The sequence below is a fragment of the Erythrolamprus reginae genome, chromosome 5 (assembly GCF_031021105.1).
Source record: "Erythrolamprus reginae isolate rEryReg1 chromosome 5, rEryReg1.hap1, whole genome shotgun sequence".
In the NCBI taxonomy this organism is placed as follows: Eukaryota; Metazoa; Chordata; class Lepidosauria; order Squamata; family Dipsadidae; genus Erythrolamprus; species Erythrolamprus reginae.
In genome coordinates, this window is record NC_091954.1 from 43,837,310 (window position 1) to 43,861,154 (window position 23,845).

At 40.6% G+C, this 23,845-nt stretch overlaps 1 protein-coding gene across 6 annotated transcripts in view; it reads right to left on the minus strand.

Moving 5' to 3' along the window:
- Window positions 1–23,845, minus strand: part of MGMT (O-6-methylguanine-DNA methyltransferase) — a 296,550-nt gene that overhangs the window by 267,894 nt on the left and 4,811 nt on the right. For 3 of the 6 annotated variants that reach the window (XR_011559179.1, XR_011559178.1, XM_070752469.1), the window contains exons 1-2: window positions 17,365–17,434; window positions 9,367–9,399 (exon numbers count right to left, since the gene is read on the minus strand). The exons of 1 other annotated variant lie outside the window; for it this stretch is intronic. Coding sequence is in view for 2 of the 5 variants with exons in the window: in XM_070752469.1 (XP_070608570.1) it covers window positions 9,367–9,399; window positions 17,365–17,400 (69 nt within the window). In the remaining 3 variants the exon portion in view is untranslated. Of the gene's footprint in view, window positions 1–8,073; window positions 8,125–9,366; window positions 9,400–17,364; window positions 17,435–23,845 lie in introns of those variants that run through there. 2 more of the 6 variants (XM_070752470.1, XM_070752472.1) reach the window with 2 other exon arrangements.

The following is a 23,845-nucleotide window of genomic DNA, read 5'->3' on the forward strand; positions in this document are numbered from 1 at the left end:
GTCCAAATATCTTCAAGTTGCCAAGGTTGGGAAACACTGGTCTAGAGCAGTGTTTTTCAACCAGTGTGCCGTGGCACACTAGTGTGCCGCAAGACATGGTCAGGTGTGCCGCGAAGTTCAGAGAAAGAAAACAAGAGAGAGAGAGAGAGAGAGAAAGAAAGCAAGAGAGAGAGAAAGAGAGGGAGGGAAGGTGGGAGAGAGAAAGACATAGAGGGAGGTAGGGAGGGAGAGAGAAAGAGCAAAAAGAGGAAAGAAGGGAGAAAGAAAGAGGGATGGAGAGAGAAAAAAAGAGGTAGGGAGAGAGAGAGGGAGAGAGAAATAGAGCGAAAGGGAGGAAGAGAGATAATTTTTTTGTCCAATATTTTTTTAGCGCCCCCCCCCTCAATGTGCCCCATGGTTTTGTAAATGTAAAAAATGTGCCGTGGCTCAAAAAAGGTTGAAAATCACTGGTCTAGAGAATAGGGCAAAAAAGCCCTTTGCATTGAGTAATAATTTGTATGTTAGTCTGCAACAAAGGGTAGATATGATATAATTTAATCTCAACCATATCAGCATATGCTCCAGTTGCAGACAGTCTAAAATCTCACTTTGCCTTTTCTTTTTACTCTTCACAGGATGTTCTCCCACAGAAACAATATCTATCTAAAATCCATGTTCTGTGCTGCCCAAACTCACTCCATGATCACTAGAAATGAGCATAGCACTTCCAAAAACCAATTGTTTTCCAGACATGAAAACAGAATAGGCGTTGATTGCTTACCTGAACGCCTCTTCTCGTACGGTGAGCGGGTACAGCAGTCACATGGGTTGCTCATGTCCAATCCGGTGGAACTGAGCCTAGTATTAAAAAAGCTTGCCGGATCCGCCCCTTCCCCAGAATTCGCGAATCCATAGACTAGGCTCAGTTGTGAAGCTCTGTAGTGTTCAACTCTCATTGTTAGAGGAAAGAAAGATATAGAAAGGTAAAGAGGACACATACAAGGGCGGGAAGTGACTGCTGTACCCGCTCACCGTACGAGAAGAGGCGTTCAGGTAAGCAATCAACGCCTATTCTCCGTACTGAAGGAGCGGGTCCAGCAGTCACATGGGACATACCCAATAGATGGTCCCTAGGGTGGGATTAGCTTGCTATCGTGTGAGATAACGGATTGGAGTACCCTTCTGCCGAAGGCAGCGTCCGCTGAAGCGTAAGAATCAATTTTGTAGTGCCTGATGAAGGAATTTGGCGAGGCCCAAGTGGCTGCTTTGCAGACCTCCTCCAACGGGGCTTGAGTCGCCCAAGCGGCCGAGGTGGCTGCGCTCCTGGTGGAATGCGCTGTGATGTTCCTTGGAACTGAGAGGGAGGCCGACTCATAGGCCTTAGATATAGTCCCTCTGATCCAACGGCCTATTACTGTAGAAGACACTTTGGCCCCCATGACTCTGGGATGATAGGCTACAAAAAGTGCTTCTGACCTCCGAAAGGGTCCTGTGCGTTGGATATATATTCTCAGCGCTCTGGTGAGATCCAGGGTGTGCCATCTAATTGCCAAGGGATGGTCTCGTTGGAGGCAGAAGGAAGGTAGGACAATATCCTGAGATCTGTGGAACATGGAACTGACCTTGGGTAAGAAGGTAGGGTCCAGTCGCAAGACTACCTTGTCCTGATGGAATTGACAAAGGTCCTGCCTGATTGAGAGGGCAGCCAGCTCCGAAATGCGTCGGGCAGAGGTAATAGCCACCAGGAATGCTACCTTAAAGGATAGGTACCTGAGGGACGCCGATTTTAGGGGTTCGTATGGTGCCTGCGTGAGGGAATGGAGAACCCGTGGCAAATCCCAGGAAGGATACCTGTGGACCTTGGAAGGTCTGAGGTTGGCTATGCCCTTGAGGAATTCCTGAACTTCAGGGAAGGATCGGAGAGGCTGTCTGCGGGGGCCCCCTAGGACAGATGAAATGGCTGCCAGATGACGCCGGAGGGTGCTGGTGGAAAGTCCTTTATGGAAGCCTTGCATAAGGAAGGAAATAATTCTGTGTATGGGGATGCACAGAGGGGAGAGACCTTCCTGTAGACACCACTGGTGAAACTTGGACCACGTGTGGTCGTAGATTCGATTGGTCGAACCCCTTCTGGCCTTTAAAATGACCTCCACTGAATCGGGGTCATGACCACGCAGTTCTAAATCTCTCCTGATAACAGCCAGGCGGTGAGGTGGAACCACTCCGGGTCTGGATGGAAAGAGGCCCCCTGCCGCAGCATATCCCCCGAAACGGGGAGTCGCCAAGGGTCCTGGACGGACAGCTGTTGGAGATCCGCGAACCAGGGCCGGCGGGGCCAATGGGGGGCGATTACGATTACTCGGGCCCTCTCGGTGAGGACCTTGTGAATCACGTCCGGGAGGATTGGAATTGGAGGAAATGCGTAGAGTAGGCCTGGAGGCCATGGACTCCGGAGGGCATTGATTGCTTCCGCTCCCGGGGATGGAAATCTGGAATAGAAGCGAGGGAGTTGGGCGTTCGCATTGGTCGCGAAGAGATCCAGAATTGGTAGGCCGAATCTGAGGGTGATTTGATGGAACAGGTCTTGATGGAGGTTCCACTCTCCTGGGTCTATCGTTGCTCGGGATAGCCAATCCGCCTGGACGTTGAGACTCCCCGAGATGTGATCGGCTAGGAGCGACTGGAGATGTTTTTCCGCCCAAAGGCCCAACTTGAGGGCCTCCCTCATGAGAGCCTTGGATCTCGTGCCCCCCTGTCTGCAGATATGGCTTTTTGTGGCAATGTTGTCGGTGAGAATGAGAACGTGCCGGTTGGGAATGCGAGGAGAGAAATGCTTCAGAGCCAGGGAAACGGCTCTTAACTCTAGCCAATTGATTGGCCTGGAAGCTTCCTCCGGGGACCACGTGCCCTGGGCTATCATCCCCTGGGCGTGGGCGCCCCATCCCGATAAACTGGCATCTGTGGTGATGACAAATTGATCCGGGCACCTGAACGGGGATCCTCTGTCCATGGCCGGAGACTTCCACCACTTGAAGGATCTGCGAACACTCAGTGGGATGACAATGCGTCGATTTGAGTTGCTGTGCCCCGATCTCTGAAAAGGCAACAGGAGCCACTGGAGTTCCCTAGCATGAAGGCGAGCCCAGGGAATGATGCCTATGCATGACACCATCTTCCCCAAAAGGGAAGATAGAGTAACTATGGATACTGAAGAATTAGATAAAATGTTAGAAATTAACTCCACTATACTGAGTTTTCTCTCGGGAGAGAGAAAAACCTGGGAGGATTTTGAATCAATAATGGATCCCAGGTGAGAAATGGATGTGGAAGGTTGGAGGTGACTTTTATCAAAGTTGATGGAAAATCCATGGTCCTGGAGGACTGACATGGTGACAGAAAGGTCTGTTTTCACTCTCTCTAGGGAGTTCCCATGAATCAAAATATCATCAAGATAACATAAAATGTGGATGGGAGACGCCCGGATATAGGCCGCCAGGGACCCCAAGAGCTTTGTAAAGACCCGAGGGGCCGAGGAAAGGCCAAATGGCATCGCCCTATACTGGAAATGCCTGCCTTGAAAGGAAAAACGTAAAAATTTTCTGTGGCATTTGGCTATAGGAATGTGAAGGTAGGCCTCAGTGAGGTCTAAGGAGACCATGAAATCTCCCGAGTGAATGGCGGCCAAAATAGAAGACAAGGAGTGCATCTTAAACTTCCTATATTTGATGAATAGGTTTAGTTTCTTTAAATCCAAAATGGCTCTCCAACCTCCGGAGGACTTTGGAACCATAAATAGGATGGAGTAAAAACCTAGGCCCTTCTGACCGGAAGGGACCGGTTGAATGGCTCTGATGGACAATAGATGAGAAATGGCCTCCTCCATACGGTTACAATCTGAGGATGACCTGGGAGAAGGGCAGGAAATAAAACGTTTAGGGGGAGGAGAAATAAATTCTAAAAGAAGGCCTGCTTGAACTGTGTCAATGACCCAAGGGTCCTTGGAGGTGAGACGCCAATTAGAGGCGAAATGAGCTAGGCGACCCCCTATGGGAATGGAGGTAAGATTACCATCTAGGTTTTTTTGAAGCCCTGTTAGAGGAAGCTCCCCTTTGGAAGCGAAACCCTCTACCCCTGGAGTTCCTACCTTGGGAACGAAAGCGGGGGGAATACTGACCTGGAGATCTCTGATAGGAAGCCGCTTGATCTTGCTGGCGCCCTGGGCGACGAAAGGACTGCGTTTTGGTAGCCTTTTTCGTGGTTGGACCCAAAACCTTCTTCTTGTCCGTGGTCTCCGTGAGGAGTGGATCCAGAAGATCACCGAAGAGAAGGTCGCGCTTTAAGGGGCCCTGGGATAACTGCCACTTTTGGCGAACTCCCGCTTGCCAAGGGCGAATCCATAGAAGTCTTCTTGCCGTTGTAGAAGCTGCAATAGACTTAGCAGAAAATCTAGTAGATTGCAAGGTGGCATCAGCCACGTACTGGGCAGCTGCAAAGACCTTGTTGAAGTCTTGTTGACCTCTCAAGTCATCGGGAGGAATGTGCTGTTGAAGTTGGCGAAGCCACAGCAGCATGGCTCTGGAGAAAAAGGAGGCCGCTGCAGAACTTTTAATGGCCCAGGAATCAGCGGTGAAACCTCTTTTGAGCATTTGCTCGATGCGCTTGTCCTCTGGGCGGAGGACTTCCTCCGCCTCGCCTGGCACAGCCGCTGCCGAGTGAAGAATCTTGACAGGTTCATCTGGTTTGGGAAAGGATAGAAGCTCTTCATAGGAAGAGGAGAGTTTATACAACTTTCTGTCCTTGGTGGAGGGATTAAGGCCAGAGGCTGGAAAATCCCACTGTTTGAGTAAGGCATCTTTAAACAATTTAGGCATAGGAATTACCTCGTTATCCTCCTGTTCCTCTGTGAAGTAAGGTAAATTCTCCTCCGGGGGATCAGTGGAAGTGGAGGCTTGTTTCTCCTGGGCCGCTAATCCCGTAGAAATTCTAGCTTTGAGGAGGAGAGATTTGAATAATTGAGAAGGAAAAATAGTAATTGGAGGAGGGACCTTTATTTGGGATTCCTCATCATCTGATAAGCCCTGAAAAGGGTCCTCATCCTCCTCTACATCCTCATATTCATCCTGGGAGGATTCTGAATCATCCTGAATAGGAGCTCTGACCGCTGGGGAGGAACCCAAAGGGCGGGAGGGACGAGAAGGAGGAAGAGGTAAGGGAAGCTCATTGATGGTGGAGAGTTTGGCATCAATGGCTTTGGACAACACAGCAAAAATAGATTGGAACTCAGGAGGTAAACTGGAAATATCAGCAGAAATGGCAGAAGAATCCCTAAAGGCCTGGGAGGATCCTGGCTGGGGGGAATCTTCAATAATATCTGGTTCCTCTGGACCTATGCCCCATAGGTTAGGTTGGGGTCTGTCTAGGTTTGGCTCATCCAGAGATAACACAGGGACCCCAGAAGGAGGCAGACTAGAGGCCTCTGGTGGGTCTTGACTACTGATTACTTGGGCCTGCACTTTCAAAAGTTTTGCTGATTTGTTATGGATTTTTTGTAGGGCTAGGTCCCTTCTCTTCTCGGCCCTGGTGACCTTGGTCGAGGGGCGGGCCCCTGGAGAAGAGGAGGAAGAGGCCTGGGGGATACTAGTAATCTCATCGCCTGTAGGCCTGGCCTCTCTGGGACCTTTAGTTGTGCCTCTCTTGGGAAAAGTAGCCATAGTCTGACAATTAACAGAAGACAAGGCTGAGCCAATAACTGAATAATAAGGAGAAGAATTTCAAGGACTTCCCAAGAGGAATGGATCCTGCTTCGAGGCCTCGAAGCTGCTGAAACTTGAGGACAATCTGGGCAAACCCAGAGTTCGTGCCCCCAAATCCAGCGGGGCCAGCCTCCCTAAACTTTATAATTAAGTAAACCAAGGCACTCTGGTTGGAGGCTTAGCCGGTGGAGAATTTAGCCTGGGACCCCCAAGGCCCGCTCCGGGATCCACGCGGTGGACTGAGGCCTACGCGGCTGGCAGGAGGCCAACACGAGAGGCCTAGATTTAAAAAAGGGGCGCGAAGGCCTTCGCGCCGAAAAAATCGCTCCGTAGAATTTTTTTTAAAGGAAGAGCGATCGACTAAGTCCAGGAGACTGGAAGGCGTCTCACTCCGCAGGAGGTATTTCTTAAGCCCTTAAATATTTGTATACAATAAATAATCAATAATTCAATAGATAAATACTTGCACCAGGACCTCCAGGCCAAAGGATTAGAAGAATCCACAAGCGGCCGCAGGAATCGTAACCGGCAAAACCGCCGGGGGAAAACGAAACCGCAACTTCTCCCAAGGAAAAAAGCCGAGCCGCTTTTTGTCTTTTTTTCTTTTAAACGGCTGGCGCAATTAGTGCAAGTAAATAAATAAAGACAATAAATCTTACTACTTTTTGAAGGAAAGATCGAAGGGAAGGTGTTAGAATGTTGAACGAGCTATCACAATACAACCGCAGGATATGCGAACTGAGCGAATTCTGGGGAAGGGGCGGATCCGGCAAGCTTTTTTAATACTAGGCTCAGTTCCACCGGATTGGACATGAGCAACCCATGTGACTGCTGGACCCGCTCCTTCAGTACGGAGAATGGCAAAGCAAATTATATATATTCTCTTATTGAAATGGACAAAATTTCACAGAAGAATTTCTCATGTTATTTGACAAGCTCAAATCAGAACAAAGTAACAGAAAAGGCAACTAGGCATAACACAATAAAAGATATTACCTTCACAATGTATTATTGCTGTCAATTATATCATTTCAGCTTAATTTCAAAAGCACAATCACGCTCAACTGTAAGTTTCTTTTTTAAAATTTCAAACTGTATTACATTAAGGCAATAACTCACCTTCCAGCTATAATATTGGTCTCTCTTATTGCAAAAATACATTTCATAAATACTTCATTGACAAGTGAAGCTAATTCAGGTTAATTTTATTGTATTTTGGTGCTATCTCACATTTGTGTGCAATTACCTCTATAATTTTATTGCTACACCAGAAAATAATCATACCAATTATTTGAAAAAGAAAGCATATAAATTCTAAGTCACAGTTGCTGGCATTTTTGATAAAATAGCAGCTTTATCTCTGAAAGTGGCAGGGACATCAGATAAATCATGCATCAGTCAAGTGCAGCTGACCCCCAAGTGCATTGCACAATATCAGAAGTGCTTCAAAAGAAACTTTCCTGGATCATCCATCATCCTCCATAACACTAAAATAGCTACACCTGAAAAGTCAGAACTAGAGGATAATAGCAATAATAATCCATTCAAGCAATATGTTAACAATACTTCTCTTTAACTAAACTGAGCTATGGCACATTTAAATCAGCTCAAAAGCAAATAAGACTATTTCTATTGCCATTGTTAAAACAATTTAGACAATTGTTTTGCAATAATTATAAAATTGTCATCTATGCAAAATCTTATGCTAAAATAAATTGTATATTCATAGGATATCTACTAATCTTAAAGAGTTAGTCAAATATCTACAAGGAAGATTGTTGACAACATTCTAAATTGTATATGATATGCAGCTGGCTATAAATCCTAACATTCATAATACACAGAAACAAGCAATGCTGAATTTGAAAATGAGTTTTTGTAGAACTAAAGCAAGAACTAAGAGACTGGGCAGGAATTAATACCATATTCTTAACATCCAAAATACAGCATAGTATAACAATTTATATATTAACTGAACTTTTGATCGTTCAGACTAATACAGCAAACGTAGGTCATAGTGATATAATATGTGTTTAAAAAAACTAAAAGTGAAACCAGGGAGGGGGACAGAATTGAAATGAAGAATTTTTAGGTTTTCTACATCAGGAGTGTTAAATTCGCATCGCACGGGCCAGAGGCATCATGCGCTGCCCACACACAAACCCAGTTTATCGAAGGGGGGAAAATGTGGTGTGATATGTGATACAACGCCACGAGTTTGACTTTCTTGCTCTACATATTATACAACTTCCAACCCATTTTAATAGGAAAAGCTGGGATATATAAAATTACAATACAACTTTTTATGCTCATTAACTATGAAAAAAGTGCTCATTATTACCACTGAATTAAGTGTGAAGAAGTTTGTACTGAGCCTGCATTTTGAAAAAGCTGTGTATCTTCTCCACTGTAGGAAAACAAAAGGAAGACAATCTATTCACAATTGCAGCTTCCACAAATTAAAAGGAAGAAGACTTATTTAATGTTCTATGACATTTTGGCGGTCTCCTTAAAATGGTATTTTTCCTTGCCCAAGAATCCTAGAGCTAGTACAAAATTCAAGAGTAATTCTATTTTCAATAGATTCTGCAAGCCACTACTGATTGGCAGTAAAAGCATAAACCCAATAACTCTAATTCTACATGCATACTTTATATTATCCTGCAATATAAAATAATTGTGTGTGCCTTCACCTCTAAGAGTGGAACAAAGAGCAAATTTAAATGTTGTTTATAATTTACCATGGATTTAGGTAATTGAGGGATATAAGAGTGTAGACATGTAGGCATGTAGACAACATTACAATTTAAGACTATCATATAAAGAGTCAAAAGTATTAGATTGTAAGAAAAAATGCTATGATTTCATATTAATCATTTTTCTATGGTTTTCTTCTTTTGAAGTATGGAATTGAGAGAAGGCATACCCTAAATCACGCCACTGTAGAAACTGTCAAATAAATTAAAAATCAGATACTCCCACATCTTCTGGATTTTACTACTATGTGATTTGTAAATATGAGCTGCACTGAATTAACACACATCACAATCTCTCTTACCATCACAAAGAGACGAATGAAGGAGGGAAAGAAAAAAATATTTTTTCAATATATTCAAACCTTATGATTTTTCTAATGTATTCTGCATTTAAATGGAACATCAACTACTGTACTAATGTTGCTGTTTCATAAACAATTGTTAAAATATGGTGCTGTGTACAATTTATACATCCATTCAATGTACAGAGTATCAAACACTACACATGGATTCACAATATCAATGTGAAGACAAAACTTTAGGTTTTATTTCTTTTGCTTTTAAGAAGATTAATCTAGTCAAGGAAGAGCAGAAAAAGCTCAGTTAACCCTAAAAAGTACAGCAATGTTCAATTAGGTTATGGTCTATGGAAGATAAATATGTGATGCAGAAAGGTCCACTGCTGCCTGTTACCAACCATGACAGAGTTACTGAGATTTACAATGCAGCATCAATCTTGTCGACTGGATTTTTAACACTGACTGCTGGACACTGGGGAAGGATGCCAACTTTGTTATGTGAATTCTTCTTCAATATTATTACTTTCTGCGTTGACTTAAATGCACTATTTTTCTCTCACCACCCTTACAGAAACTTACTTGTTTATGCACTTCTGAAGCCATGTCAAATGCCTAAAAGAAAAGAATGAAACTCATTAGGAAAAACACACATAAAAACATTCTTTTGTAAGCAGCTGTGAACAAAAATGGCATGGCTCATAGTATGTCTTTTTTTATCATACACAAACTCATGAAAAACTGCTTCCACATTTTGCAGCCTGACATACAAAATGGGGATTTTCTTTTCTATTGAGCAAACAGGAATTTTGAAGTTCAGTGGGTCATTTATCATCTGTAATGAGTCATAATCACCAAATGACTATATGAACCTTTCTCTCATTGCTTGTCTTGTGAAATAGGAATCCAAAGGAAAGACAAGCAACTTAGGATCTATTCAAAAACCTGTAGAAATAGTGCATTTCAACTATTACATTGTAGGTGTGTGTGTGTGTGTGTTTGTATGTAAGTATGTTTCACTTCTCTGTTTCCATTACTTCTAATCAGGTTAATTTCTCCCACTCAAGGGCAGAATGATTTAGACTGGTTTACCAGTTATCCACATCCTGGTCAAAGTTATCATTTGGAACTCAGCTCCATTTATTTCAGCAAAACCTATTTCAAAATAACTTGTTTTTATTATGATAGTCTAAACCGCTGATATGATAAACAAGCCCAATACTGAAGAACTTATCTGAAGTCACCTGTCTTTCTAAAACTTTTTATCATGCCTTGCCAGTTTGTAGTTACAACAACTTAAGTTACAATGAAAAATGTAGATTAGCTTCATTTTGTTTGCTGGAGGCCTTTTCTTTGCTAATTCAGACACGTATACACAGGGAATATTCTCAGATCTTAATTAGAGGGGTGGGGATGTTGAATTTTTAACAAATGGACTTCTCCCAAGTGTTTTAGTTAAACGTGTGTTAAAAATAAAGAGCTCTGAACAGCCTGAATAGAAATTATATCCCCTTTCAATCATGCTAACCCAATTTAGTACAGGTAATGTGACCAGCCAAGACCTAGATTTCTAAAATAAAATTGAGAAGTATATTATTTTTAAAATTAAGATAATTCATTGTTTATAGACATTTAATTAAGCTAGCTCACAACATTCATTTTCTTATAATCACAAATTTTAAAATTTTGCTACCAATAGATATGATTAATTAATTTATTGATTAATTTACTCACATAGCTTTATTTTTATCTACCACCATAACTCCTTTATTCTTTAAAGCAGGGGTGTCAAACTGGCGGCCCTTAGGCCGGATGTGTCATATGCCGGCCACCCCCACCTCAACTCTGTGAAGAGAGTAAAGTCACGACATGACATGTAATGGCAACATGTAGCCACAAGTTTGACACCCATGTTTTAAAGGTTAATATTAAGGTAATTGTAATTTTAACTAATTATTTATTTTAATATACTAATTTACCAGTGATATTTTCACCAGTTGGTGAAAATAAAGAGTCTGAAATTTGAAATAAAACATGCACATTCTCAGAATCTAAATTAAGAAACCATGCTATGATTTTTCAACTCAGTCTGATCATGCTTCTTCTCATCATGATTTATTTTTATATTTCTAAAAACTATGAAAAATGATAGATAAAAAATATACATTTTAGAAATCAAGCAGACTAGGAAGCTTTGCCTTCCAATCTTTCTATTGGTTTAATAGTGTTTCTCAATTATTTTCTGTTACGCTCCCCCAGGAAGAAGTAAACATTTCGACTGTCCCCCAACTCTCCGCCGGGATAATTGTTTGCAATATTCAGCATGTTTTCGCTTAAAAAACTTAAGTGACTTAGCATGATTGGGGTGTAATGTGTTTAAGTGACGCCTTAATGTATTGACTTCATGCTGTCCTGTGCCAACATTTTTAAACAAAGTAAACATACCGATCTTTCCTCGTCTCCCACTGTAGTTAGTGAAGCCAAGTGCTACATACACTTTCTTATATCTCCTCATCTTAGCTTTCAGGAGATTTACGTTTGCCTCATTTTCTCTGTCTCTATTAAATATTTTTCCGTAGTGTCTCTTAAGGATTTGTTATATACACTTTATATCTCCTACTCTGTTGTGTGTTATTGTTCGGTGCAAAAAACCCCTATTCCCTGCGGCAAGAAAAGCATGTTCCCTGGGGTCACGTGCCCCTTGGTATTGCTTCACCCGCCCACCCGCCCCCCTTCGTGCCCGCGGCACTATTTGAGAAATACTGGTTTAATAGATGAAATTAAACATTTTGAAATTCAGCAAGTCTACTCTCCAGTTGAGATCCTGGATGCAGGTATGTTTAGAGCAATGAAAGACTACTTAAAGCAAATGGGGAGGGGGATATTTCAAGTATATGGTAAAGAAGTTTCAACTAGTTTATCATTAATATTTCTTCTAAGATTCATTAGAAGTTTTAGTATCCCATGAAATGTTTACATTCTGATTTGCTAAACTGATATGAAAATAGCTATGGAAAACATTATGAAATATAACTATACAACTTTCTATATCTTCAAGCATGAAACTTAAATGTTTTATATTGGCTGACATAAAAGGAGACATTTGAATTATTATCCTTCTCTCCATTCAGAGAACAGTATGTGAATTTCAGCTGGCATAGTTCACCATCTTTCGGGTCCTAGCACACACACACTGCACCTCCCCGACGGGGCGGGCAAGATGGGCAGTGGTGCACCCTGCAGCCTTGTGCTCACAAGCACCTGAGGCCTCAGCTATCCTGAGGGATACTTTGGAGGAACCAACTAATACACCCTTTTTCACTAATACAATGTAGAAAGCAAGAATGAGTTCACAGAATTATTACTTAGTTCTCACAAAGTTCTTGGCCTGTATTAATGAAGGTCACAGGAACCAAATGTTCTCTATAATATTAAAGGAGAAACCAAAATTCCGTAACAGGTATATAATACCAAATTAAATACAAGATTACAACACACTATTAAAAGACATACTGTACATATAAGTCATAGGGTATAAAAGTCCAATTAATAAATAAATAATAAATATCAAGATCTACCTAAGACCTTGCAGAGCTACTCTCACTGAAAGTAGGTAGTATTACCTAGGCAAAGTCTAATCTAATGTAAGACAGCTTCCTAAAACACATTTTTTTCCCTGAAGAGAAAATTCAATATCATGGGATGATAGAATGAAGAATCTTGAAAGAAAGTACAAGAAACCTGAGCAAGGCACTAAACACTACGGTATTTTGTTGAGATTATACCCATCTCTGAAAATCTTCCACTTTGTATACACAGGACATAAGGATCATTATGGGAATGTTGAAAAAAAGAAAAATATTTAGACTATTGTCAGTATCATGCAATACAAAATCATAATCTGTCTTCAGCCATTTCATTGGCTAAGGTCATGGACACTTTAACAGCTGACATTTCTAGTCCTGGCTCCAAGAATTGTGCTGTTATTTGGCTGAATCTGAGTACGTTCTCTGCTAGAAGATCAAAAGCAGAGGCTGGAATATGTTCCAAAGCAAGCTGCTGCTTCTCTTGCACAGTTAGATGTTAGACGTGCCTTAGCTTGCCATTCAGAGAAGATCCCAGCATGAGAGAAAAAGCAAAGTACATATAACTAAAACTAGAATCCATGCTCAATATCTAAAGACATATTCAAAGACACATTTTAAACAATGAAATGACAACACACTTAAAATGTGTCATTTTAAATATTCAATTGCTTATATTTTAAATAATTTTTAATTTTAAAATATATTTTAATAATTTTTACATCTTTCCTCTTTTTTGTTCCTCTTATTAGCACAAATGTATGTGAATTTCTCTGCAGAGATTACTTTTTCCATCAAATTATACTTCCAGACTTAGCAATATGATGAGATACAAAGAATATTACATATATCATTATAAAAAGCTAAAAAACACCATTCACCTTCCAACTCATTATTGAAAACCTTCAAGGAGGATTCACTTCTTCCCCGTTCCCAATTCTAATATATTTGTAAATACCTTTCATTTACATTAAGTTTTCAGAATTTAAATCTTCTCATAGTTGATGTCCTTTCATTTGAAAAAAAAAATTAAGAAACATATCAAATATTTAGAAAAAGTCAGTGTACCATATGTCACTAAAATCATATTACAAAGACAGCATCAGTTTTTTTCATCAGTTATTTATCATTTATTTTTTTAAAAATAAAATTCTTAAGCAAGCAAAAAATAACCATAAGTGGCCTCATTATAAAGCTTCCATTCTACATTAATAGTTTTTAAAAATACAATAAATGCACAAAATTATCTTTCTATCCAAAACCAGAACGTCCTAATACATACAAGCCTATCTCAATTTAATATTCAAATAAAAGCTATTATTATATCAATGTAGACTATGAATAAAATTTCATATGAAAACATTTAAAGTACATTAGATTTTTGGTCAAGATGAAAAAACCAAGCAATCTATTCTAATTGGGTTCCCATGGTAACTGTACAATTGGGTTTTTCAATGTAACATCCCAAAGGCCCAATGCGCACTTGTAAAATATACTTCAAACAGCCTGAATTGTTTTTACATTACAGCACTCCCAGGAAGATCAATTACTGTTCATCCCCACCCTAACTATTAGTGGCACACGTTGTTAACACTATTGGCCATATTAACATATGTCATGTAAGAACCACCACATCTAGCCATAATTATTTAAAAATTAAGCTGCACACTTTTAGACTTTCAAACACATTTTATATAAAGCCAATACCAGTTGTCATGTTTACCAAATGTAGAAAATCAAACTCAAATATATGCCAAGCAATTTAACTTTTTATATTGATTTCAAGCATAGAATCAATCATTAATAATTACATTATAAGATGACCCTCAAGGTTAATCATATTCTTAGAGGCTCTCACTATGGAATTATCAACAACCACTAAACGGAGATAACTGAAAAGAATTCAAATCCACCTTTTAAATATTAATGGCACAATATAAAACAAAGCATACTCAGTAACAGAGGACTGTTTTATGTGCAATAATTATAGAAGCAATATTTGTCTCCTTCCTATTCATGAACACTTCTCTCAACTAGCCCCTATTTAAAGGAGCAATAGTTTAGGTAACAATCCATAAACCATCTGTATTTTTACTTGCTCTAACTTTATCATTGCATGCAATTTATAAAATGCTGTATCTATCAACTTACTACTTATAGTTGTCTTTTTCTTTTACATTACATTACAGTAATGTAGTTATATTATCTAGGCAAAGTGTTTTACATAGTTAAATATATTGGAAAGCTCTTAACATAGCTCTAATAAGGAAAACCCAGGTAACTGGGCTAGTAAAGACTTAAGTTTTCATAACAGTTTGATGCCCATCAAGATAGTGGTAGTCATTAGATTCAGATTCAGTTTTTCCTGGAATTATTTCTGTAGATAATCCCATTAGTAACAATGCTATTTTCACAGAAATGGGTTGCACAATTGTCAAAATCCACTTTTTGTTTGTAATTTCCCTGAAAAGTAAGGATTGTATTTAAAAAACACTAGCCTTCAAGAGACTATTGTGCAGAATTGCTGAAGCATCTAAATGTTTCCAGTACTTAAAATAATTATTTCATTGCTTGCACTTTACAATGATTGATCTAAATAACCATAAGACAATTTAAATACCATTATAACATCAATTGATCAGTCAGCATCTTGCAGTGTTACAAGGCAATGTTAGTCTCTCTTATTGACTAACAAGACAAGGTTGCAGGAACACAGCTTGCACACTCATTGAACAATTAGCATGTCTTCTGTCAGCAATGTTTCATTTTCCTAACATAGTCCAATAATATACAATCTGGTATCTTCTACTGTATTTTTCAGGGTATAAGGCTGAAAATTTGGATGCCTCTTATACTATGAATGTAGCTTCTTCAAATATTTTTTTTCCCAGCCTTATTATTATTATTATTATTATTATTTATTAGATTTGTTTGTCGCCCCTCTCCGGAGACTCAGAGCGGCTCACAACACAAAACACGGTACAAATCCAACGATAAAAACAATTTAAAACCCTTAATATAAAAACAATCATACATCTCAGACAAACCTTGCGTAAAGCGGAAATGGCCAGGGGGAATCAATTTCCCCATACCTGACGGCAGAGGTGGGTTTTAAGAAGTTTGCGAAAGGCAAGGAGGGTGGGGGCAGTCCTAATCTCCGGGGGGGAGTTGATTCCAGAGGGTTGGGGCCGCCACAGAGAAGGCTCTTCCCCTGGGTCCCGCCAGATAACATTGTTTCGTCGACGGGACCTGGAGAAGGCCAACTTTGTGGGACCTAACCGGTCACTGGGATTCGTGCGGCAGAAGGCGGTCCCGGAGATATTCTGGTCCGATGTCATGAAGGGCTTTATAGGTCATAACCACACTAACCATCATTAATGCTAATGATCTTCCTGGCTTCCTACTCCTTCAGAAGTTTTTTTTTCCTGTCCTAAATCTTTGCAGGCTTGTTTTCATTCCTACTCCCCTTGAAAAAGGCTTTTTCAGCCCTAACCAGGGGATACAATGATGTGCTGAAGCTGAACAGATTAAGGATGCTAACCAGATGAATACCTGGTAGGTATTCCTTATTTTCCTCCCCCCCCCCCAAAATATACTTATACTCTGAAAAATACAGTAGTTATTCTGGTTTATAGTTTCCATCAGACCTAATCAGAATAGCCAATGAAAAGGTATTATAAAAGTTGTAGCCTATTTAAATGAATTGAATTCTAAAATAATTTATAATTTTCATAAAAAGGAAGGCGCAGAATGTGTTAATATGTAACTTGGATCTGACATATATATTTAGCTAATTCAATTCAAAGCAACATACAACAGAACGCAGCCATGCGAGCAATATTTATTTATTTATTTATTTATTTATTTATTTTGTCCAATACACAATGAGGGTTTTAGTGGGTATATAATATGGGCTTGCCCAGACATGTACTTACCTCTCCAACACTCCGCAGACTGCATTGGCTGCAAATTCAAAGTGTTAGTTATGACCTATAAAATCCTACATGGCATCGGGTCAGAATACCTACGGGACCACATTCTGCCGCATGAATCTCAGTGACCGGTCAGGTCCCAGAATTGGCCTTCCCCAGGTCCCGTCAACTAGACAATGTAGGTTGGCGGGTCCTACGGGAAGAGCCTTCCCTCTAGCCCAGCCCTCTAGAATCAACTTCCCCTGGAGATTCGTAGTGCTCCCACTCTCCTCGCCTTCCACAAGAGTCTTAAGACTCATTTATGCCACCAGGCTTGGGGCTATTAGATTCTTGGACCCTGGCCGATGAATGTGCTGAGAGAAAGTTGATTGAATGGGAATGACTGCTTTTTATGGTTTGGGTTTTTAGATTTTATATTTAATTAATTGGATCTAAAATATTATACATTGTTTTATTATATGTTGTAAGCTGCCCCAAGTCCTCGGAGAAGGGCAGCACAAACGTATGAGGGGCGGCATAGAAGTCCAATAAATAAATAAATAAATCTGATGGAACTCAAGTAGGTCTTCTCTATTGCTGCACTGCCTCTGGAACAACATCCTGTCAAAGATCTGGCCTACCATGATCTTTAAAACTTGATTCTTTTGCCCTCAGGTCTTGAGTATGCTACATCATGGGCTTCTGTCAATACTCCTGGTTAAACACCTCTCTCTCTCCCTCTGATTCTGCATGTTAGTTTGAATTTTTTTCTGGACATGAATCATTCTTTTGGTTATATAATTTATTGCTGTTTTAAAAGTTGCACAAATCTCCGGGTATTTATGCCTTACAACAGGGGTCCCCAAACACCAGCTCACAGCCCATTACCAGGCCTTGAGCTATTCGGAACTGGGCCTGGGAAGGTGTAAGCAATTGTGTGTGCATGTGCATAGCTGCTTGCGTAAGCAGAGGGAGAGTGCATGCACACATACACATGCTCCGGGTCCTCGGAGAGGGGCGACACACAAGTCTAATAAATAATAATAATAATAATTTGTCCAAGTGATGGGCATACATTTGCTTGCACAAATGGAGCAGCCAAATGCTTGTCTGTTGCTCATACAGAACTATCCCCTCTCCCACTGGTCCGCAATGCTAGAAATGTTGGGGAACTCTTAAGAATATGAAAAATAAAGAAAAGCTAAAGAAAAATAAAGCAATCTGAGTTAGGAAATGTTAAATGTTAAATGAGTCTGCGGAAAGAGGCGGCATACAAATCTAATAAATAAATAAATAAATAAAAATGTTGAGAAACCATCTAGATCAGTGATGGCCAACTTTTTTTCCCTTGGGTGCCGAAAGAGCATGGGCGTGGACTATCACACATGCACAAGTGCCCACACCCATAATTCAATGGCTGGGGAGGGTGAAAACAGCTCCCCCCCAGCCCCTATGGAGGCCGGAAACGGCCTGTTTCCCAACTTCTGATAGGCCCAGTAGGCTTGTGTTTTGCCCGCTCCATGCTCCAAAGGGTAAAAAACCCTCCCCCATCCCCCAGGAGGTTCTCTGGAAGCCAAAAATGCCCTCCCAGAGCCTCTGTGCGAGCCAAAAATCAGCTGGCCAGCACACATATGCATATTGGAGCTGAGCTATGGCAACAGCTCAAGTGCCAGCAGATATGGCTCCACGTGCCACCTGTGGCACCCGTGCCATAGGTTTGCCATCACTAATCTAGATCTAACCTGGAGAAAAGACAGATAGGAAAAATGTATTTCTTTTACAGAACCAAAGCAAGTAACATCAAGGGGATCTGTGCGATACAAAATTCACCTTTGACTCACAAATATATAACTTTGGATTACTTCCTCAATAAATAATAAGTATAATGATTTTACTCATTTATGAAATTGAAGTCCCATTACCTAGTTTTAGGCCTTGTGTGGAGAAAAGATCACATTTCAGGTTACATTTGCAGAAATACTGAAGGTTCAAAACTTTTAAGCATCACAGACGTTGTTAATCTAATAATGCAGGTGTTGTTCTGAATGTATTGGGAGCTTTAAGTGTATAAGAAGTGGGACAGCTGTTATTGATACCGTATGTTACCATCCTGTGCCAGATAGCTTCACTTCCTGTCACTACCTTTTCACAGATTCAGTGCCAAACAGTATGATTAAAGCTCTCAAGGCAAGAATCAAATATTCTTAGAGCAGGCCAAAATGTTACATAAATACTTACCAGATATTTTCTGCTTACAAGGCCAGGAAGGATCTGTCATATTTCTGTTGATTCAAAAAGGAAATAAGACAAGTCCTTGAATGTGTATCTTGGGACTTAACTTCTTGCTTCCAGTGCAGAACTATGCTGTTACTCACCAAATACAAGGCCAGGGTTCTAATAGGTTCTGTGAAATCTGACAGAAAATTCACATATACACCAGTAGACTTGATATAAATACTGAGCCCCTTGGGGGGGGGGGGGGGCAGGTAGCACAGAACAGGTAGAAAACCAAAAGTAAAGATTTTTTTCCAAAAGAAATTATGAGTGATTGGTAAGAGTGAAGAAACAGTACACTCAATTAAACCACAACATATTTTTAAAATGTATTTAACAATGCATGAATATAAAATGCTCTAACCTAAACTTGACTCTAACCCCAACCTAAATTATATAAACTCATATGTTAGCCAAAACAATGGCTATTTAGGTTTGCAAGGACCTTCCTAAAACATGCATGCTGTGTTTCATCTTGGTGGTGGTGTTCCTGTCTTCCGGGAGATAAAACCAAAGGCAAAAAGTATGTAAAAAGGAAGCTACTTTTATAATATACACTTCAGAAATTAAACCAATTGCCTTACATTACTGATATCTTCCTTTTTTTGCCACACCAGCTTTCTTAAGAATACAGTGAACTACAGAACTGCACAATCTGTCAATAAAGTAAGCTTATTTTGAACTACTGTCCATATGACTCAATTTGTCAGTAAAAACTGCCACCAGCGCTGTGCTTGCAGAAAAATGTCCATAAATGCATTATTGCGACTGGCAGATCGATGTCTATAATAAAAACAAATAGATTTAACAAGTGCTTGCTTTTACGAGTTGTGCTATTGGTAGAATGTGCATTCAGTTTCACCCCTCGACTTCTGGGAACGGGCAATGCAGACTGCATTGGATAGCTTGCTGACTCTACAAGTGCTACAAACAGGAAATTTTTCTAACATGGGAAATCTTTAAATATATAATACACTGACATTTGTACAGTTTAGAATAAGCACATATCATGCACTTCAGATTTAGCTAGTTTCGTGAGTTTCTTTAAATAATGCAAATTTGTCCCTATGAATGAGTAATGCTTTGTCAAAATAGTCTGAAATTTACCATAAAATAGCTGCATCATGGCTCACTATGGCTGATGATGATGCAGAACGGAACTGCATTTTGTTCCCATGAGACTATGATTCAACTCTGATTGAGTTGAGAATTGAGAAAAACCACTGCTATATAACCTGAGTTTTTAACATTCAACACATGCATCAGGATGCCATCTTTTATGTTAGTGGTCTCCAGGGCAGTATAAGGAATAGTCATATAGTCTTCAAAGAAAGCAACATTCTTAACATTATAATATATACAATGAGATAAATAAACCACTCTATAACAGAAGCCTGTGCTTATATACACCTACACAAACCCCATAAATTTACTTTCCGTGAAAAAGGAAGAAATTTACTATCAACAACTAAAAACACCATTTACTTTTCTCATAGAAATTAGTCTGATCCCAAATCAAGAGTGCCATCAGAGACTAACTATATTTGCATCAGTAGCATTTGTAACTTGTTATCCTAATACCTTTCCAGTCAGGCCCTGGTGCTTTGTGTTTAAGCAATCCCTGATAGCCTTCCCAGTGGGCATGAACTTCTCCTTCAGGCTACTACCGCTTTAGTGATGCCATTAACTGATTTTCTACATACCGTAAGCATTAAACAGTAGTGACAAGTTAATTACGGACTTATCAGGAGATAAAGTAGCCACAGTAACACAAGTTACTGTAGAACTAGTATAGCTTCCTATAGAGTGTGGTGCAATAGCTGCATAAGTAGTGTAATTAATTTGTCATGAATCAGATTGTAGATAAAAGTTGCTGAGGCTAGCTTCCAAGCACAGTTATTTTACCCAAATCTTTAAATATATGTTTTATTTCAAAAACCTGAAGTCATATCAAGCCAACATCCATTAACAGCCTAAGCAACAGACTCATTAGGTAATATGTAAATACTAGACAAATAAATCCCAGAGCAGGATCGCACCTGATTGCCCGGCCATTTATATATTATTGTTTATTAATATTATTTAAATGAATTTTAACATCTTTTAGGACAGAATGAAATAAAAAGGCAGTTTATAGGAAAAAGAATAATCTTTTGACACTGAGATCTCATAATTATGTATTAGGAACTGTCAACAGTACTTTTTCCAAAAACTTTATTAGAGACGCTGAAATACATTATCTCTTCCAATACTAAATATTTTTTGTTCTTATTTCTCTTTCCAACATGACCAGAAAAGCTACGCTACAATCTTTTGATATAAACGTGCAGATTAATGCTAAAAACAGGAAATAGAGATAAAGGCTATTTTAGAGAATTTATCTTAAAACCTGTCTTCCCCTCCCTCCTGCTCTGTGTATATGTAGCCATAAAATGGAATATTATATTTCAGATAAATGAAATATATTAAGCAATATACTTAAATACTTTCAGAAGATATTCTAAAAGCTACAAAAAGCAAGACTTCATTTCAGTTCCTGTGCTCAATACTTAAAGATCACTTCTTCGTGAGTTATATTGTTTCATAAACAACTTTGTGGAAACTGGTAAATCTGTTCCTGCCAAACTGCCCAATCTTTCAGAAGATTTGCTCTTGAGAAAGAAAGAATTCAGGGCTTTACTTGTTCACAACAAAGTCTAACAAAGCCATTCCTGACGGGCACAAAACAAGGCAGCATTGAAGAGTAAAAGGCAAGAGTTTTACAGAAATATGCATTTCCTATATTAAACTCTTAAATTAGTTACAATAATAATAATAATGATAATGATGATAATAATAATAATAATAATAATAATAATAATTTATTAGATTTGCATGCTGCCCCTCTCCGCAGACTTAGACTTTAATAATGATATATTTTAAAACTCTATCATATTTTGAGAAAAACCCACCCATATTGTATTGAGTTGAGATTTCCAGGTAGCTTGCTGTAGTTGTATATACAAGCTAATTACTGCATGAGTCAACACATGAGCTTACGAAGAAATGTCTTACAATTATTTTGAAACTGTGTATTTAAAATAGGACAGTTTATTCCCTACATTCAAATTTCTAGAAACATTAATTACAGCTCCAAATCTTATTCACAATTTACATCCCCAGATCTTATTCACCATAATAAATTTGACCAATTTAGATAAAATCCATCTCACTTTTACAGTGATAGTAGCTAACATTTAAATACTTTTGCAACTTCCCTGAATGATAGGCTGCCCTAATAATAATAATAATAATAATAATAATAATAATAATAATAATAATAATTTATTAGATTTGTATGCCGCCCCTCTCCGAAGACTCGGGGCGGCTCACAACAACGATAAAAACAGTATTATACAGGCACAAATCTAATATTAAAAAAAAACTAAAAACCCTATCATAATTAAAAACCAAACAGCACATACATACCAAACATAAATTATAATAAGCCTGGGGGAAAGGTGTCTTAAATCCCCCATGCCTGGCGGTATAGGTGGGTCTTAAGTAGTTTACGGAAGACAAGGAGGGTGGGAGCAGTTCTAATCTCCGGGGGGAGTTGATTCCAGAGGGCCGGGGCTGCCACAGAGAAGGCTCTTCCCCTGGGGCCCGCCAGACGACATTGTTTAGTCGACGGGACCCGGAGAAGGCCAACTCTGTGGGACCTTATTGGCCGCTGGGATTCCTGCAGTAGCAGGCGGTTCCGGAGGTATTCTGGTCCAATGCCATGTAGGGCTTTAAAGGTCATGACCAACACTTTGAATTGTGACCGGAAACTGATCGGCAGCCAATGCAGGCCATGGAGTGTTGTAGATACATGGGCGAATCTGGGAAGCCCCATGATGGCTCTCGCGGCTGCGTTCTGCACGATCTGGAGTTTCCGAACACTTTTCAAAGGTGGCCCCATGTAGAGAGCGTTGCAGTAATCGAACCTTGAGGTGATAAGGGCATGAGTGACTGTGAGCAATGACTCCCCGTCCAAATAGGGCCGCAACTGGTGTACCAGGCGAACCTGGGCAAATGCCTTCCTCGCCACAGCCGAAAGATGATGTTCCAATGTCAGCTGTGGATCGAGGAGGACGCCCAAGTTGCGCACCCTCTCTGAGGGGGTCAATAGTTCCCCCCCCCAGGGTAATAGACGGACAGATGGAATTGTCTTTGGGAGGCAATACCCACAGCCACTCTGTCTTGCCTGGATTGAATTTGAGTTTGTTGACACCCATCCAGTCCCCAACAGCCTCGAGGCACCGGCACATTACTTCCACTGCTTCGTTGACTGAACATGGGGTGGAGATGTACAACTGGGTATCATCCGCATATTGATGATACCTCACCCCATGCCCTTGGATGATCTCGCCCAGCGGTTTCATGTAGATATTAAATAGCAGGGGGAAGAGGACCGACCCCTGAGGTACCCCACAAGGGAGAAACCTAGAGGTAGACCTCTGACCCCCCACTAACACCGACTGCGCCTGACCGGAGACGTAGGAGGAGAACCACTGGAGAACAGTGCCTCCCACTCCCAACCCCTCCAGTCGGCGCAGAAGGATACCATGGTCAATGGTATCAAAAGCCGCTGAGAGGTCAAGAAGCACCAGGAGAGAGGACAAGCCCCTGTCCCGGGCCCGCCAGAGATCATCCATCAACGCGACCAAAGCAGTTTCCGTGCTGTAACCGGGCCTGAAACCCAACTGTTGAGGCCCTAGATAATCGGCTTCTTCCAAGGACCGCCACCACCTTCTCAACAACCTTCCCCATAAAGGGAAGGTTGGAGACTGGACGGTAGTTATTAAGCACGGCTGGGTCCAGGGAAGGCTTCTTGAGGAGGGGGCGCACAAGTGCCTCCTTATAAGGAGCCGGGAAGGACCCCCTCCCCAAGGAGGCGGTGACAATCTCCTGGACCCAGCTCCGTGTCACCTCTCAACTGGCCGAAACCAACCAGGAGGGACACGGATCCAGTAAGCAGGTGGCAGAACTCACAGCTCCAATGGCCTTGTCCACTTCATCAGGTGTCACCAAGTCAAACTCCTCCCAGACAGATGGACAAAGATGTTTAGCCCTAGTCACCTCGACTGACTCATTGTCAGCCGATACTGCTATGCAATTGGAGTCGAGTTCCGCTCGGATCCGAGCGACTTTATCAGTGAAAAACAAGTTAAATTCCTCAGCACTGCCCTGCAAGGGTTCCCCAACTCCGATTTAGAAGGGAGCGGGTCACCCTAAACAGAGCAGCCGGGCGGGATTCCGCTGATGCAA